Source organism: Rhineura floridana, chromosome 2 (assembly GCF_030035675.1).
Source record: "Rhineura floridana isolate rRhiFlo1 chromosome 2, rRhiFlo1.hap2, whole genome shotgun sequence".
Taxonomy (NCBI): domain Eukaryota; kingdom Metazoa; phylum Chordata; class Lepidosauria; order Squamata; family Rhineuridae; genus Rhineura; species Rhineura floridana.
The window spans coordinates 69,277,909-69,295,194 of NC_084481.1; the positions used below are offsets into that span (position 1 = coordinate 69,277,909).

General features: G+C 42.4%; 1 protein-coding gene across 1 annotated transcript in view; it reads left to right on the forward strand.

Moving 5' to 3' along the window:
- Window positions 1–15,761, forward strand: part of LOC133376541 (neurogenic locus notch homolog protein 1-like) — a 231,175-nt gene extending 215,414 nt beyond the window's left edge. The window contains exon 7 of the mRNA XM_061608888.1: window positions 15,504–15,761. Coding sequence (XP_061464872.1) covers window positions 15,504–15,589 — 86 coding nt within the window. The 3' untranslated portion in view covers window positions 15,590–15,761. The remainder of the gene's footprint in view (window positions 1–15,503) is intronic.
- The last annotated feature ends 1,525 nt before the right edge of the window (window positions 15,762–17,286 follow it).

A 17,286-nucleotide genomic window follows, 5' to 3' on the forward strand; every position in this document is an offset into this window, starting at 1 on the left:
GTGAATGGCCTAGCCTGAGGGCACTTAAATCCTTCTTGCCAGAAGCAAGTAGATTAAATTAAATGTTCCTTACCATGCTGTCTAAGCAGGTGAGAAGGAATGATCCCATCACTTCAGCTGGACCTGGAAACTCCCTTATTTAGCTAAGATTTCTATCAATTTCCAATCAGATAATTTTTTTTGTTTGAGTGGTATGCTCCAAGCAACTGTGGTTGAAACTTAATGTATCATGGTTAATGACATCACTAGGGCCCACCCCATGACATCACTAGGGCCTGCCCCCTTGAAATCACTAGGGCCCGCCCCTGAAATCACAGGGTTTGGGATGCTTCTGACCTGGCAACCCTAGCCGGAGAGCCTGGGAAGGCAGCCAGAAAGAGAGAGAAGCATTTGTGTGCTGCTTTCAAGGAGAGACTGCATACAAAAGCATTGAGACTCTGAGAGTGCACAACCTGTAGCATAGTCTCCTTCTAGGGGTTGGCAGGAGCCAATCTTGTTGAGCCGTGGGAAGCCCCCACCATGTGTGCAGCCTTCAGCATTGCCTATAAAAGAGACAGAACAGAGTAGGTGGGAGGTTGGAGCAGAGCTTGGAAGATTACTTTTAAAAAGTAATGAATTACAGTTACAATCAGAGCTTGGAAAAGTTACTTTTTTGAACTACAACTCCCATCAGCCCAAGCCAGCATTGCCACTGGATTGGGCTGATGGGAGTTGTAGTTCAAAAAAGTAACTTTTCCAAGCTCTGGTTACAATTACATAACCCCCAAAAGTAGTAATTACCATTACAATTGCAATTGCTCTGAAAGTAACTGATTACTTTACTTTTTCTCAAAAGTAATCACTGCAATTACATTTCAGTTACTTTTTTTAAAAAAACACCTACAAGGTGCTGGCCTTCGCTGCTGCACATCTAAGTAGCCTAAAACAACATTAAAAATAAACACACACATACAGAGCTAGTAGAATAAGTCTTTTTATCCATAAGATAGCAATGGTGGTAAGGGAGGTGGGGAGGGAGGCAGAGGCCACTACTCAGATCTTTGCACGTCAAACCAAGTGCAACCCCCCCCAGCCTGCAAGCATAATCTCTCTCATTTAACCACCTCCTGGGCCCTGTCCTGCCACCAACTAAGGGACACTCACCCAAGCAAACATTTTCCCCTGAGATGCAAAAAAGTTAAAATACTGCAAATGCATCACAGTAGCCAGAGAGGGTGGTGGAGGCCACTTTGTGTGCAAAGTGCAAACATAGTATTCACCCATACCCACACCCGTCATCTTTCACCTCCACAGTTCTTTATCTCCATTCTGCTGCTGCCTCCTTCTCCTCTTTTATCCACGTTCTTGCCCTCTGACTTCTTTTTTCCACTCCATTCTTCACCACCACCATCCATGTTTTTAAACAATTTTCTCCACTCCACCCCGTCTCACTCTCCACCTTCTCCCTCGTCACCTCCTACCCACCCACAGAGCATGAAGGAAGATCGATGCTGCACAGAAGCCCAGTTTGAGGCACATGATTTTCACCCATAAATCAGAGGAGCAGAAGACTTCCCCTGCTCCCCCCCCAAGTAGTGCCCAAAAGTAATGCTGGAAACATTACAATTACTCCACAAAAGTAATAAAATTACTCTTTGTTCTATTACAATCAAAATGTAAGGGAATTACCCACTCGTTCCTCAAAAAAGTAATGAATTACTTGTAATGAATTACTTCAAGCTCTGGGTTGGAGACAGAAAGGCATAATATATTGTAAGTACACAATAAAGTGGAAGCTGTATAGAATGTAAAGCTGTTATAAGCAAGAGGCTTCTGTATGTGAATCCACGGTATTTGCTTTAAAGCATAGCACTATACAGTGAACTTATAAATATGCCTATTTAAATATTATGCCCTGGCTGCTACCAGCTTTATATCTATGTATTGTGCACTGACTAAGGCCACATATATTCTATAAGTCTGTATGCACATTTTATGCACCGGCTAACACCAAATGTATTGTTGCGCACCACCCCAACCTCCGAGCATTAAGAGATCTCCAGGGGTCCCTGCACTTATCCAGGGTTTGGTTTCCTTGGAAAGAAGGTCAGGGGAGACTGTGGTGTCTTTATGAAATATTGCTTATTTATTTACACACATTCCAACCTGTGCTTAAGATGGAGGGGTTCAAAGCATCAACAGTCAAACAAATCTTTCCTTTCCATCAGGCTTACAGAAGTCATCCTAAAGCCATGGTGCAGGGAGCCAGCCTCTCTGCCTGCCTCCAGTTCCCAGCCTTTCCTCAGACCCAACTAACAACACAAGCCTCTCTTAGGCCCCAGGAGGGTCTCCTTGGCCCATTTGCCAGTTAATGGGCACTTGGCAGACCCATTAGCCCACCTGGTCACTCTATTAGATTAACAAAGGAGACTCATCTGACCAGCAGAGCAGGTTTCTCACCTCCAGTTGCAGGTTTTCAAATCAGAGGCTGGAAGGGGACTCATAGAAACCATCCATTTCAACCCTAAATGCATAACACTACCCTCTTCTGTGACAAAGGTCTGTCTCAGACCTGCAAGCAAATGACAGAACAACAGCTTTTCCTGTAAAGAAATAACAGATACAGGTTAGTAAGACATTGAAACATACACCATCAAAAGCATAGTCATAGTGTAGGGGACTCATAGAAATCATCTATCTCAACCCCCAAACCCTTAACAGCATTCTGTAACTTTGTACAGTAGGGCCCCACTCATATGGTTCTGTTCCAGGCCCCCGCCGAAAAGTGAAAACCACTGGAAAGTGGGGCCCTACTCAGCTGTAGCGATGGAGCTCCCCGTGCTCCAGTTGACAGTGATCAGCTGTAGCATGAGGAGCTCCAGCCGCCGCGCTACAGCTGATCACTGTTAGCTGAAGCGCACGATCAGCTGGAGCTCAGGGAGCTCACGCACACCAGCTGATCGCTGTCAGCTGGAGCACGGTGGCTGGAGCTCCCCGCGCTACAGCTGATTGCCCTGCTGGTGACACCATATTAGCAGAGCACTGAAAAGCAGGGCGCCGACAAGCAGGGCCCTACTGTATGTGCACTTTATGTACTGGCTGTGGCCAGTTACTTGTATTTCTAAACCAGACTTTAGTCTAAATATAAAAAATATATTTATATTTTCTGCTTTGGAATCCTACTTTCATTTCCTGATACTTCCTCAGTCCCAAGGGGAACTTGGGTAGGATTTATTTTTCTAGGTTTACCTACTCCAGTCATCCGCTGTCGATAACAGGACTCACTTAGGTGAGGATAATGTTTGACATATAAGACTTTGGGTAGACATTAACCTAGGAAGAACATGTGGAACCCTCATCCCTGTGCATCCACTAAATAAGGGACCAGGAGTAACAGCACCCCTCTTCCACCAGATTTAACCAGGATCCCCTTTTTAGCAATAGTAGCTCAAACAGAGGCCTGTTGAAGCTGTGACTTCCTGAACAGGGCAAGGATAGCACAGCCAGTGTCCTTTGCCATCAAAAAGCCCCCAAACCGTGGACACAGCTTAATTCCAGTGCATTATTCCCTGTCTCATGAAGGCCTTCAATATCTAACCTAGGGAGTCATTCATTTCCCTGCTTCCCCCACCATTCATCATGACTGACCCAGCAAGGGCCAGGAGGAGACATTCTAGTTGGCATAGAGCCACAGTATGCAACATGACAGGAGGAAATAAAACTCTTGGGTTAATTCATGTTATGAATACCTTCACAAATACACACTATTCTATTTAAAGCAGGTATACCTAATGTTAGAGTAGATGGGGCCATGACCTTTCTGTAGACCAAACTAGGCCACCCTAGCAAGGCCAACTCTGCCAGACAATGGGATGAAACAACCTGCTTCAGGCAGCACCATGGGGAGGACAGATGAAGACAGGAATTGGTATCTGAATGGTGCCACAAGACTAAATTACCCTATGGAAAGCAAAATATCCTGAGCCAGTGCTGTACTCAGACAGTAATTCTAACTGCAGCTGTGTGGAGAACATAACACTTCACCCGTTTCAGCTGCTCCTTCACAGTCGTAATTCACATGAGTGCTGACGCACGTGTTTTCAGCCATTGCAGTCACACAATTCTCCACCAGAAAGCATTGTCAGTGTAGCCAGAGATGGGCCAGGGCAGACATTGCTTGCTCCATGTAGCTGCATCCCTGGAACCATTCCATGTGGAGAAACTTTCAGACAACTGGATAGCTCTTAGTCATCAGACAATGCTTGTAGATGAAAATGTCTCTGCTGTATTATAGCCCAAGCAAAGTAACACTGAATCGAATCCATTTTGTGCTCATGTAATCAGTCATGGAGCATTCACACCGCCTAAAAATGTACCCCTTAAAATGTTTGGTACTATGTGTACCATTGGCAACATACTGGTAATTGTTTATTATTATTATTATTTTCATTTTTTTAAAAAGTTCTTATTGCCTTAAAAAAGCCCATAAATCAGAAGGCCGGTCAAGAGTGTACCGTTCAGATGGAGAACAACAGCACATGGCATTCTTACTGGAAGAGTTGTCATGAAACGGAAAGAAGTGACCACTGAGGTTAATGCTGTGGTTCATTCAGCCAAACACTAAAGAATGGATATTAACTAGTGCTGGTGATTACAATGCAAGAAACCATATGAATGGCACAAGCATTCCATGGGCTGAATCTAATGTTTGACACAAAGGACAGACAAAGATTCCTCCTCAGAGAAACAATTATGGGGCATTCAACAAGCACATGCTTCATGTATAAAGAAGTGTGCATTTCTATAGGTTGTTATTGTCATTTTCAAGCAATTTACTCTGAACTCAGCTCAGGAACAGCAGAAGTTTTCAAAATCAGTGTGAGACTCTTTAAGCCCACCCTATCACTCAAGGTAAAGGTGGGCAAGAAAAATAGATAATTTGTATAAAATGCTTTTATAGTATTAGCAGAAAAAGAAAAAAATTCTAGAAGCTCATTTGTCAATTTATTGTATAGCAGGTAACACTGTTTATAGTTTGTATTTATATCAAGGTTTCTATCCCACCTTCTAGTGCTTAAAAACTGCTCAGAGTGGCTAACAGCAATTCAAACCAACCATAAAGTACAAATATATATATATATATTTAATCTACACAGAAAGTTTTTGCCCATACGTTGAGCAGGCCAGCTGAGCCCACTACTTTCATCCTTATCAGCTGAATCTCCACCATAGTCAGGACATAGAAAAGGGCTTCTCTGTCAGCTTATAACATGGGCAGGCTGGTATGGGAGAAGGCTGCTTCTGAGATATTCTCTAAGATTCAGGGCTTTAAAGGTCATCCCCAACGCTATGATTTTTTCCTACAAAACAACATTGATAGCCAGTGCAGCCTTTGCAGCACCAGTCTAATATGATCCTGGAAGCAATCAGCACCTAGCTGCACCTGAACTTTCAGAGTTAGTACACATAGCAGTAATCCAGTTTACAGGTAACTAAGGCATGTCCCATCATGGTTTTGCTCTTTTTGTAATAGATATGCTACATGAAGAGGTTATGCACAATCCAACACAAAGTGGAATCATTGATTTCAAAAGATATAAATAGGTATGTTGGATTTTGGTCACCTTGTGTTCATGTAGTTCTTACATACTGCCTTTGTTTTAGTTTTCTGTTTTGAGGCAGCCCATGTTAGGAACTCACTCTTGTGAGAAGTTTCATTGCCTATTTTTCTTTAAAAAAATCCTTATATTAGATATTCATTTATGTTGTTGAATACTGTAATTTTCAGGAAGATCTATGACATTACCATTAATAAATGCATTATTTTCATTTTTTTAGAAAAGCAAGCTGTCTATACATGAATATTCAGATAAAATACATTACGACAAATTTGGGGAGCCTGATTTTTTAAAAAATTGGTGATGTATGAAAAGGGATTCTTCACACTGTATACTTCCTATTTATATATTTGAACAGAGTATAAAATACTTTTGGATAAATTTGGACAGCCCAGTTATTTATTTATTGTATGAAAAGGGATTATTCAGATTGCATATTTTCTATTTATATAGCAGCACAAATTATAAAATACATTTGGGCAGCTTTAATTTATTTATTTATTCATTAATAGGCAAAAAACCTTGCAGTTTAAGAAAGTACCTATAGCCTACAGATATTTGCTCCCACACCCAAGGAATACTCAAGATACAGAAATGGGTTGATGTCATATTTTATTAAAATATAACACGTTTTTTGAGAACCTGCATTCAAATTCCACTGAATTAACCTAATTATGCCAAAATCCAAATGTCCAGGTAGGTGAACATAACTCTAACTCTGGGAAAACAGCCCCCCCCAATCCCTGGGCATGTTAACAGCCATAGGCTGTGGCTCCCCAACCAAGGATGAAGAGGAATTAACCCCCTCCTTGTTGAGTGAGCCTAGGATGTTGACCCCACCCTTGCACTCAGGCCCTGGCATACTGGCGTTCACCCAAAAAGCACAAGCCAGGTCAGCAAGGGCACCCTCCAGTTTGCCCTGAGGCATGAAGCCCTGGGATATCCCTGAAGGGTGCCCCTGAACCCTAAATGCCTCAGTGTACCTACATTAAGCCCCAGCCTGTTCACCTGCCCGGACTCCACACCACAAGAGGCGATCAGTAGTGGCTTGGTCACCTCCACCCACCAAAAACAGATCAGCTAAACTGCTCTGCAGATCCTCCAAAAACCAGTCACACCCTGTGCTGAGAGTTGCACACCATCATCTCTGAAAAGATGGGAGGGGCTCATACCTGATCCTTGAATGTGAAATGAAAGCCCATCCCAATGCCAAAACCAACGTATGGATGCTCCTATTCACCCACCTACAAGCCCAGTCAATACGACTGGGATGCAATGCCCCCTTCCAAACCTCCTTTCAAGCAACTCAGACCACACGACAAACAAACCTGGAAATTTACGTTTTATCCAATTCATGTCATGTGTCACCCTTCGAAGTAAATGCATTCCTGGGCATTGCACCAGATCATTCTCTCCCAAATGAATGACTAGGATATGGGGGATAAGTCCCTCTGAACACATCCCACATATGGTCAGGAGAAGCTCCCCCCATAACGTTCCCCTCCTAGTTTTCCAATGCAACCTGACCTATGCCAAAAGTCTGAGCTGAGTCCCTACTGGAGAAGAGTTAGCCCTCCACCATGCCCAGAAAAGGATTGAGTGTCCACACAAAACCACAAGAGCTAGAACTGGGAGGCGAGACAAACCTGAAAAAACAAAAGAAACAATTAACAACAATGGAACTGTTTATTAAAACCTGAGATAGGCCTTGTAAGCTGTTGACCGCCCAAAAGGGGTCAACAAACGCTCTTTCAATTTGGATTAAGTGCGGCTTCAAAAAAGTTTTCATTGAACTCACCTACAGAATTGGAGCAAGAAGAAATTGTTGGAAACCTCATCCCCAAACAAGGAGCAGTTGATTTGGGTAATCATGCACAGTATTTTGATGAAGGGGCAGATGCAGAAAATGAAAATGGAAAACAGACAGAAACAGACATACAGACACATGTGGAAGTGAATTTGGAAGATGAGAGGAGTAATCATAATGTAGGCCTTGACATTGGATGTATCACAACCAAGTTTCCATCTCAAAAGGAAATAGAAAAGTATGCTACGAATGGTCACATCCCTCTGCCTAAAACATTCCCAAAAGACACCTGCAATCAAGTGTCCCCAGAAACAGAGCTTGGAAAAGTTACTTTTTTGAACTACAGCTCCCATCAGCCTAATCCAGTGGCCATATTGCCTAGGGCTGATGGGGGTTGTAGTTCAAAAAAGTAACTTTTCCAAGCTCTGCCCAGAAAGCATACTGAAATTTCAAAGCACTAATAGAGAACTACATGTAAGAGACTGGCTTGTCTGGAACCAACAGAAACAAGCTTTATATTGCTTTCCATGTCGATTATTTTGGCACAAGACAGTCAAGACTAGCACTTCTGCGTCTAAGTCTGCACTGGTATCTGCCGAAGGCTGGGATTCTAATGGGAAGTGGCAGAAACTTTCCTACAGGATCCTAAAACATGAAAAAGGCAATAGTCACAGAGAATGTTACCTAGCTTGGCGAGAACTAGAAAGGCGCCTGCTGTCTGAGACAGGAGTTGACATCATCTTAGAAGAGTCAATCAAAACTGAAACTGTGAAATGGTACAACCTTTTAAAGCACATCATCTCTTCTTGGGAGAACGTGGTCTAGCATTTACTGGTTCATCCCATCGAATTGGTGATTCAAACAATGGAAACTTTTTAGGACTCATTGAACTGCTCTCCAGGTGGGACCCCATCCTTCAGGAACATGTGCTAAGTGTAGAGGAGTCACAGAAAAGGAGTGAGCGGCTTCAAGTTCATTATCTTGTCAGCTCTACACTGCATCAGCAGTGTCAGGGGGGGCTGGAAATTCCTGGGTCTTTGGCAGGGAAGGAAAGTCCTTAGCCAGCAGTCAGGTTGTAAATCTGCCAGGCCTATCCGAAGCGTACTTGCCGAGTCAGAAGTCCAGAAGCGAGGTCAGTGGAGGTCTGGGATCAATTGCCAAGGAGGTCAGTCAAAGAGATGCTGCAGGGAAACTAGGTCTACACAAAGCCACGCCTGATGTTGCAGTCAGCAACAAGCTGCAGCCAAGGTGTGCCTTATAAAGAGCAGGATGGACAGCAAGTGTGAGCCCTCAGCGTTTGGGCCTTAAGGAGACAGGCCTGCCTCTCTTCTGCCTGACCTTCTGCTGTCTACGTTCTGCAGGTGAGGGGGGAGTATCCTGTTCACTGTCTGTGTCTGGCTGCAGGGCCTCTGCTGTCCCTGGGGTGCTCTGCAGCTGAGGGGCAGAAGGAGCTGGATTCTCAGGAGGCTCCTCCGTGTCTCCTGCTGCTCCTGGGTCTGCTGCTGTTACTCCCGAGTCGTCCTCATCTGAGGAGTCCTCTGACGGGGCCATGACATATCTGTCCCGATTCACAAAATGAATTTATTGCAGAATGCTCGAATCTTGTGAAACAACACATTTTGCTTGAGAGGCAATCTGCAAAGTTTGCAATAATAGTAGATTCCACACCAGATTCTCCCCATATTGAACAAACAACATTTCTTTTGAGATACATACTCTTAAAAGAAACACAGTATGAGGTTCAAGAAAGATTTCTCAAGTTTGCAGATTGTAGCAACAAAAGAGGGGAAGAAATTGCTCAGTTGATAACTGATACATTGAAAGAACATGCTATTCCTCTCAGTTATTGTAGAGCTCAAGGCTACGATAATGGGGCAAATATGGCCGGAAAATACAATGGCGCACAAGCAAAAATACAAGAACAATGCTCAACAGCAATTTTTTCACCTTGCAGTTGTCACACACTCAACTTATGTGGAAATGCTGCTGCTGAATGCATACCTGAAGCAATAACCTTTTTTGGAACAATTCAAACTGTGTACCACCTGTTCAGTTCCAGTGCTAAGCGGTGGGAATTACTACAAAACCGTATTGGTTGTTCTCTTCATGGTATGTCTGAAACAAGATGGTCAGATCGTGTTGAATGTGTAAAGCCTTTTGCAGCTCACTTGCCTGGCATTAAATTAGCACTGGAAGACCTCCTAGAACTAAATTTGACAGCCAAAACAAGAAATAAAGTCCATGGAGTTTTATTATATGTGACATCTTTTGCCTGTGTGTTAATGGCAGCCGTGTGGTACAAAATATTAGCTGGCATAGATATTTGCAACAAGGTCATCCAAGCTAGAGATGCCACACTGGATGTTGAAGTAGCAAACATAGAAACACTCCTCACAGAGCTGTCAAAACTTCAAAAGAACTGGAAATGCATGTGGAATGAAGCCAAATTGGTTGTGTCAAACCTAAATATAGAAATAAAACTCTCCCGTAGATGTGATGGAGTTAGGCGCAAGAGGGCAAGGCCACATGACGACAGCACACCTGATGCTAACTTGGAAGAAATGAATGACACAGATGATACTCCAGAAGAGGCCTGCTTCAGAAAGTGTGTGTTGTACGTTTTGGTAGACAATGATTAACTATCTGCTTCAATGCTGTTAAGCAGTTGGCAGAAAAATTTGATTTCTTGTGGAAATATCTCACCATGTCCGAAAGTGATGTGGAGAGAAAAGCTCTATCTTTATCAGAGCAATATCCTGCTGACCTTAATGGTGATGATTTTGGAAAAGAAATGCAACATTACCCTAAGTACATAAAGCAAATTTTGTAAATGCACAGTTAAAGCCATTAGATCTGTTGAACTTGTAAACAGAGTACAGACTTGGTGACCTGTTTCCAAATGTTTGTGTTAGCTTAAGAATACTATTAACAATTCCAGCAACAGTAGCTTCTGGAGAGAGGTCATTTCGCAAACTTAAGGTAATTAAGAATTATTTAAGGTCTACAATGTCTCAGGAACGTCTTGTGGATTTGGCCAGGCTACGTATTGAATCAAACATTGCCAGAACAATTAATTTTCATGATGTGATTCGAAATTTTTCACAAAAAAGGCCAGGAAAGCTCTTTTCTAAAGTAAATAGTAAGTTTATCTACCTTGTTTCAATGTGAATTCTTTCTCCTTATCTGTATTGTAGCATAAATAAAGATGTTCAAATCAAATGTGCTTTCTTATCTCTGATCCTCTTTTATTTTATTTATATTTATCATGGAGGGAGTATAAGAGCATAAGGCCATTTAGATAGTTTGGTAGACAGTGCTGGGGAGGAGTCAGTGGTCATGGTGCACGTTGGCACCAATGACATGGGGAAATGCAGCCGTGAGGTCCTGGAAGCAAAATTTAGGTTGCTAGGTAGGATGCTGAAAGCCAGGACCTCCAAGGTGGCTTTCTCTGAAATGCTACCGGTTCCACGCGCAGGATCAGCCAGACAGGCCCAGCTTTGCAGTCTCAATGCGTGGATGAGATTATGGTGTTGGGTGGAAGGGTTTGGATTTGTTAGGCACTGGGGAACATTTTGGGACAAACTCGGCCTGTACAAAAGGGACGGGCTCCACTTGAACCAGAATGGAACCAGACTGCTGGCACTTAAAATTAAAAAGGTAGCAGAGCAGCTTTTAAACTGACTGAGGGGGGAAACCCGACAGGAGCTGAGGAAGGTCCAGTTCACAATAAACCTCCCCCCTGGGATAGAAATGATGAAATTTTAAATGGGGTAGGCCTAGAAGTAGGCATTGTGAGAGCAGGGGCACAGGATATAAATTCAGAAGAGCAAAATTACCACAGGCCAAACCACAAGTGCCAAAGACACTTGAAGAGAGACACTGTTTACAAGTGCCTGTACGCTAATGCTAGGAGCCTCCGAACCAAGATGGGAGAACTGGAGTGCTTGGTCTTAGAGGAGAGCATTGATATAGTGAGCATAACGGAGACCTGGTGGAATGGAGAAAACCAGTGGGATACAGTTATCCCTGGATATAAACTATATCGGAAGGACAGGGAAGGACGTATTGGTGGCGGAGTCGCTCTATACATGAAAGAAGGCAATGAATCCAGCAAGCTCAAAACCCGAAAAGAGGCGGACTCCTCCACAGAATCGTTGTGGGTGGTGATACCATGCCCCAGGAAGGACTTAATGCTGGGAACGATCTATCGTCCCCCTGATCAAAATGCTCAGGGAGACCTTGAGATGAGATATGAAATTGAGGAAGCATCCAAACTAGGAAATGTGGTAGTAATGGGTGACTTCAACTACCCAGACATAGACTGGCTGCATATGTGTTCCAGTCATGACAAAGAAGCAAAGTTTCTAGATATTCTAAATGACTATTCCCTAGACCAGTTGGTCATGGAACTGACCAGAGGGACGGCAACCCTGGACTTAATCCTCAGTGGGGACCGGGACCTGGTGTGAGATATAAGTGTTGTTGAACCAATTGGGAGCAGTGACCACAGTGCTATTAAATTAAACATACATGTAAATAGCCAATTGCCAAGAAAATCCAACACGGTCACATTTGACTTCAAAAGAGGAAACTTCACAAAAATGAGGGGATTGGTTAAAAGAAAGCTGAAAAACAAAGTCCAGAGGGTCACATCACTCGAAAATGCTTGGAAGTTGTTTAAAAGCACTATATTAGAAGCTCAACTGGAGTGCATACCGCAGATCAGAAAAGGTACCGCCAGGGCCAAGAAGATGCCAGCATGGTTAACAAGCAAAGTCAAGGAAGCTTGTAGAGGTAAAAAGTCTTCCTTCAGAAAATGGAAGTCTTGTCCGAATGAAGAAAATAAAAAAGAACACAAACTCTGGGAAAAGAAATGCAAGAAGACAATAAGGGATGCTAAAAAAGAATTTGAGGAGCACATTGCTAGGAACATAAAAACCAACAACAAAAAATTCTATAAATACATTCAAAGCAGGAGACCATCTAGGGAGGCGATTGGACCCTTGGATGATAAGGGAGTCAAAGGTGTACTAAAGAACGATAAGGAGATTGCAGAGAAGCTAAATGAATTCTTTGCATCTGTCTTCACAGTGGAAGATATAGGGCAGATCCCTGAACCTGAACTAACATTTGCAGGAAGGGATTCTGAGGAACTGAGACAAATAATGGTAACGAGAGAGGAAGTTCTAGGCTTAATGGACAATATAAAAACTGACAAATCACTGGGCCCTGATGGCATCCATTTGAGAGTTCTCAAAGAACTCAAATGTGAAATTGCTGATCTGCTAACTAAACTATGTAACTTGTCCCTCGTGTCCTCCTCCGTGCCTGAGGACTGGAAAGTGGCAAATGTAACGCCAATCTTCAAAAAGGGATCCAGAGGGGATCCCAGAAATTACAGGCCAGTTAGCTTAGCTTCTGTCCCTAGAAAACTAGTAGAAAGTATTATTAAAGCTAGATTAACTAAACACATAGAAGAACAAGCCTTGCTGAAGCAGAGCCAGCATGGCTTCTGCAAGGGAAAGTCCTGTCTCAGTAACCTATTAGAATTCTTTGAGAGTGTCAACAAGCATATAGATAGAGGTGATCCAGTGGACACAGTGTATTTAGCCTTTCAAAAAGCTTTTGACAAGGTACCTCACCAAAGACTTCTGAGGAAGCTTAGCAGTCATGGAATAAGAGGAGAGGTCCTCTTGTGGATAAGGAATTGGTTAAGAAGCAGAAAGCAGAGAGTAGAAATGAACGGACAGTTCTCCCAATGGAGGGCTGTAGAAAGTGGAGTCCCTCAAGGATCGGTATTGGGACCTGTACTTTTCAACTTGTTCATTAATGACCTAGAATTAGGAGTGAGCAGTGAAGTGGTCAAGTTTGCTGACGACACTAAATTGTTCAGGGTTGTTAAAACAAAAAGGGATTGCGAAGAGCTCCAAAAAGACCTCTCCAAACTGAGTGAATGGGCAGAAAAATGGCAAATGCAATTCAATATAAACAAGTGTGAAATTATGCATATTGGAGCAAAAAATCTGAATATCACATATACACTCATGGGGTCTGAACTGGCGGTGACTGACCAGGAGAGAGACCTCGGGGTTGTAGTGGACAGCACGATGAAAATGTCGACCCAGTGTGCAGCAGCTGTGAAAAAGGCAAATTCCATGCTAGCGATAATTAGGAAAGGTATTGAAAATAAAACAGCCGATATCATAATGCCGTTGTATAAATCTATGGTGCGGACGCATTTGGAATACTGTGTACAGTTCTGGTTGCCTCATCTCAAAAAGGATATTATAGAGTTGGAAAAGGTTCAGAAGAGGGCAACCAGAATGATCAAGGGGATGGAGCGACTCCCTTACGAGGAAAGGTTGCAGCATTTGGGGCTTTTTAGTTTAGAGAAAAGGCGGGTCAGAGGAGACATGATAGAAGTGTATAAAATTATGCATGGCATTGAGAAAGTGGATAGAGAAAAGTTCTTCTCCCTCTCTCGTAATACTAGAACTCGTGGACATTCAAAGAAGCTGAATGTTGGAAGATTCAGGACAGACAAAAGGAAGTACTTCTTTACTCAGCGCATAGTTAAACTATGGAATTTGCTCCCACAAGATGCAGTAATGGCCACCAGCTTGGATGGCTTTAAAAGAAGATTAGACAAATTCATGGAGGACAGGGCTATCAATGGCTACTAGCCGTGATGGCTGTGCTCTGCTACCCTAGTCAGAGGCAGCATGCTTCTGAAAACCAGTTGCCGGAAGCCTCAGGAGGGGAGAGTGTTCTTGCACTTGGGTCCTGCTTGTGGGCTTCCCCCAGGCACCTGGTTGGCCACTGTGAGAACAGGATACTGGACTAGATGGGCCACTGGCCTGATCCAGCAGGCTCTTCTTATGATCTTATGATCTTAAATGCAGAAAAATAACAGAGCACTCCACTCCACCCCTCTCTCATCTTCCATACCCTTTTTGACCTTACAGGCTACAGCTCATGGCATAAAACCATAGTGGATAAAAACAGAATTACTAATGGAGAAGGGAAGGGGCCCAAAAGAAACTTTGTACCCCCTGATAAAATTCCTCTCAGAGGCCCTGCCAAAAACCACAGGATCTCGCCTGCAAGCCAACAAGGCCTTCCGTAACACAGACCAGAACTGATACTTAGTCAAGGCGGACCCGTTGTGGTGGACAAAAAGATACCCAGGCCCCACTGGCCTTGTAATCAGATATGAATGCATAGCTGTAACAGAGCATAATGCAACCAGAGGGCATGAGCCCAACACAATCATCTTCCCTTTGCCCTTCTGATCAGTTTTAGATCGCTTGTGGAACAACTTGATTGTTACATCAGATACCACATAGTCATCAATTCCAAGGGCACTGTGGGACGAATCATACTGTGAGCCGGCAAGCCATTCACTAGGACGCAAAGCACCATAGAATGCTGTGAGAGCTGCAGCAGAGAACAACATAGCCTCATAGGCAGATGAGCACAAGGACTGAAAGGCAGGCAACAGCTGCAAAAGTAAATCAGGTGTGAAAGGCCTACGCTTATCAGGCACAGCCGCTGTAGTGCGTGCCCATCCTTCCAGCATTTTCCTGAACCTAAAATCAGAGGTGTGATCAGAAATGCCATTAGCCTTGGAAATGAAGGCCAGCGACTTCCGGGAAGGGTGACTTAGCCTGTGCCTGCTTTTGAGACGGGCTCCTGCCTCAAAAGAAGCTTATTCAGATATATCAGTCAGATTTTTTTTTTTTTTGACTGATTAAACTTCTCCCGGGTAGGGAGAAACGAAGAGATTAACCTCAAAGCCTATTTTTGTTGGGACGACCAGATCTCATTAATTTATGGGACGAGGTCCAGCCGACGAAGGTGGGACGGATTTTCAACAACAAGCTCTATCTGATAAAGCGAACGTTCATCTTATCTTCTAAGAGAGAACGCACTAACAGGCAAGCACCCTTCTTTCTATATTTTTCTTTTACTTGACTTAAATTGTTGCTGTTTAAAAGAGATTTGCCAGATTGATCGGTTTTTGACATCTCACTGGGGAGCCATAACTTCTCTCTGCTACTCACTAATTAATAGCTTATCTCTGTTTTTGTTGCAAAAAGCTGTCCTGGATTTGCATTCTAAAGATATACACAGAAGAGGGATTTCTATTCCAGATTTTTATTTTGAAGAATATTATATTGTCTGAGACTACTCTCTTTTTGGTCTATTTTATTTTGACGAATCTGTTTCCTGACGACCGCCATTAATTGTTTCGATCCTGGGAACTGCATTTTGTTTACTTAAGCATGGAGAGATAAGGCTGTCTGCTCTGTTTATACTGTGATGTCACCAAGTTTGGAGTATTAACCCAATTGTTGCTGAAATAAGAAGTGGTTTTCCTATATTTTTCTTTTAAAATGGCAATTAAGAAAGTGGCTGAGAATCTGGAAATAACTATGTTTCAGAAAATAATGGATGAGATTGAGATAACGAAACAAAACCTGCGACAGGGTTGTAAGGAGCTGAAAATTGAATTGAGTAAAATGAAGCAGGAGATTAAAGATATAGGGGTCCCTGTGAGAGAGGTGACCCTGGAAGGGGTCCCTGTGAGAGAGGAGACCCCGGAGATTGGAACAAACGTGGAACAGGAAAAAGATTTGGAGTCTATGGACTTTAGAAACAAAATCTATTGTTTGGAGACACAGGAGATTAAAGACATAGGGGTCCTTGTGAGAGAGGAGACCCTGGAGACTGGAACAGGGGTCCCTGTGAGAGAGGAGACCCTGGAGACTGGAACAGGGGTCCCTGTGAGAGAGGAGATCCCGGAGATTGGAACAAACGTGGAACAGGAACAAGATTTGGAGTCTATGGACTTTAGAAATAAAATCAATTGTTTGGAACTCAATGTTATCTCTGAAGAAATTAATGAAGATTCTAGAGATAAAGTTATCAATGGCATGGATAATCTTCTGGACTGGAATGATGTGATGGAGCCCAATATAGAGAAAATCTATGGAATTAACTGCAGCCATGTGACAATGGAAAAACTTTCAAGAGATGACCCAGTGTATTTTGAAAAAAAGAACAGAGATATGATTTTACAGCAGTATTTCAGCAACCTATTCAGAATGGATGGCAAGAAAATATTTGGGATAGAGGTAATTCCCATCAGACTCTTACTATATGACTATGGCTTTGACAGCAAGATTATTATGGAATACTGATAATGGAAGATTGGATACTGAAATTACTGGACTTAACAAGACTACTGAAGATGGAAGATGGAAAATGGAACTAATAGGGATAATAGAACAATGGCTACTGAAATTACTGAACCTAACAGATTCTGATGTGATGGATTAATTGAAATGTTTATTTTGACTATGGTTATGACAATAAGATTATCATAATTAGTAATGAGATGGATTAATCGATATGCTTATCTGGAAAAAAAAATTGATAGATATATTTCTTAAAGAATTGAAACCTCTCTTTGACTTTTTGTGGAAAGAATAAAGTAATGTTTATGAGATTTGATGATTAAGTAAGATAACTACTGGAGGAAAGTGATTTTATAATATGACTTAAGAGACAGGATTGTTATATATTATAGACTTATAACTGATTTGATCTTTGACAAATGGGAAGTCAATATTTTACTCTTTATTTTTTATTTTTGTTTTTTTTTTCTTTTTTTCTTTTTGTTTAACTATTTTTGATTTTGTTTTTTGTCTTTGAATGTTTTATGATTTCGTCTTGTATGTTTTATGAAAATCTGAATAAAAATTATTGAAAAAAAAAAAAAAAAAGGAAATGAAGGCCAGCACAGACAAGTGACCAGAAATGATGCTCACCGCTTTACCTGTAACCCTGAAAGACACCATGTAGTGCATGAGGTGACCC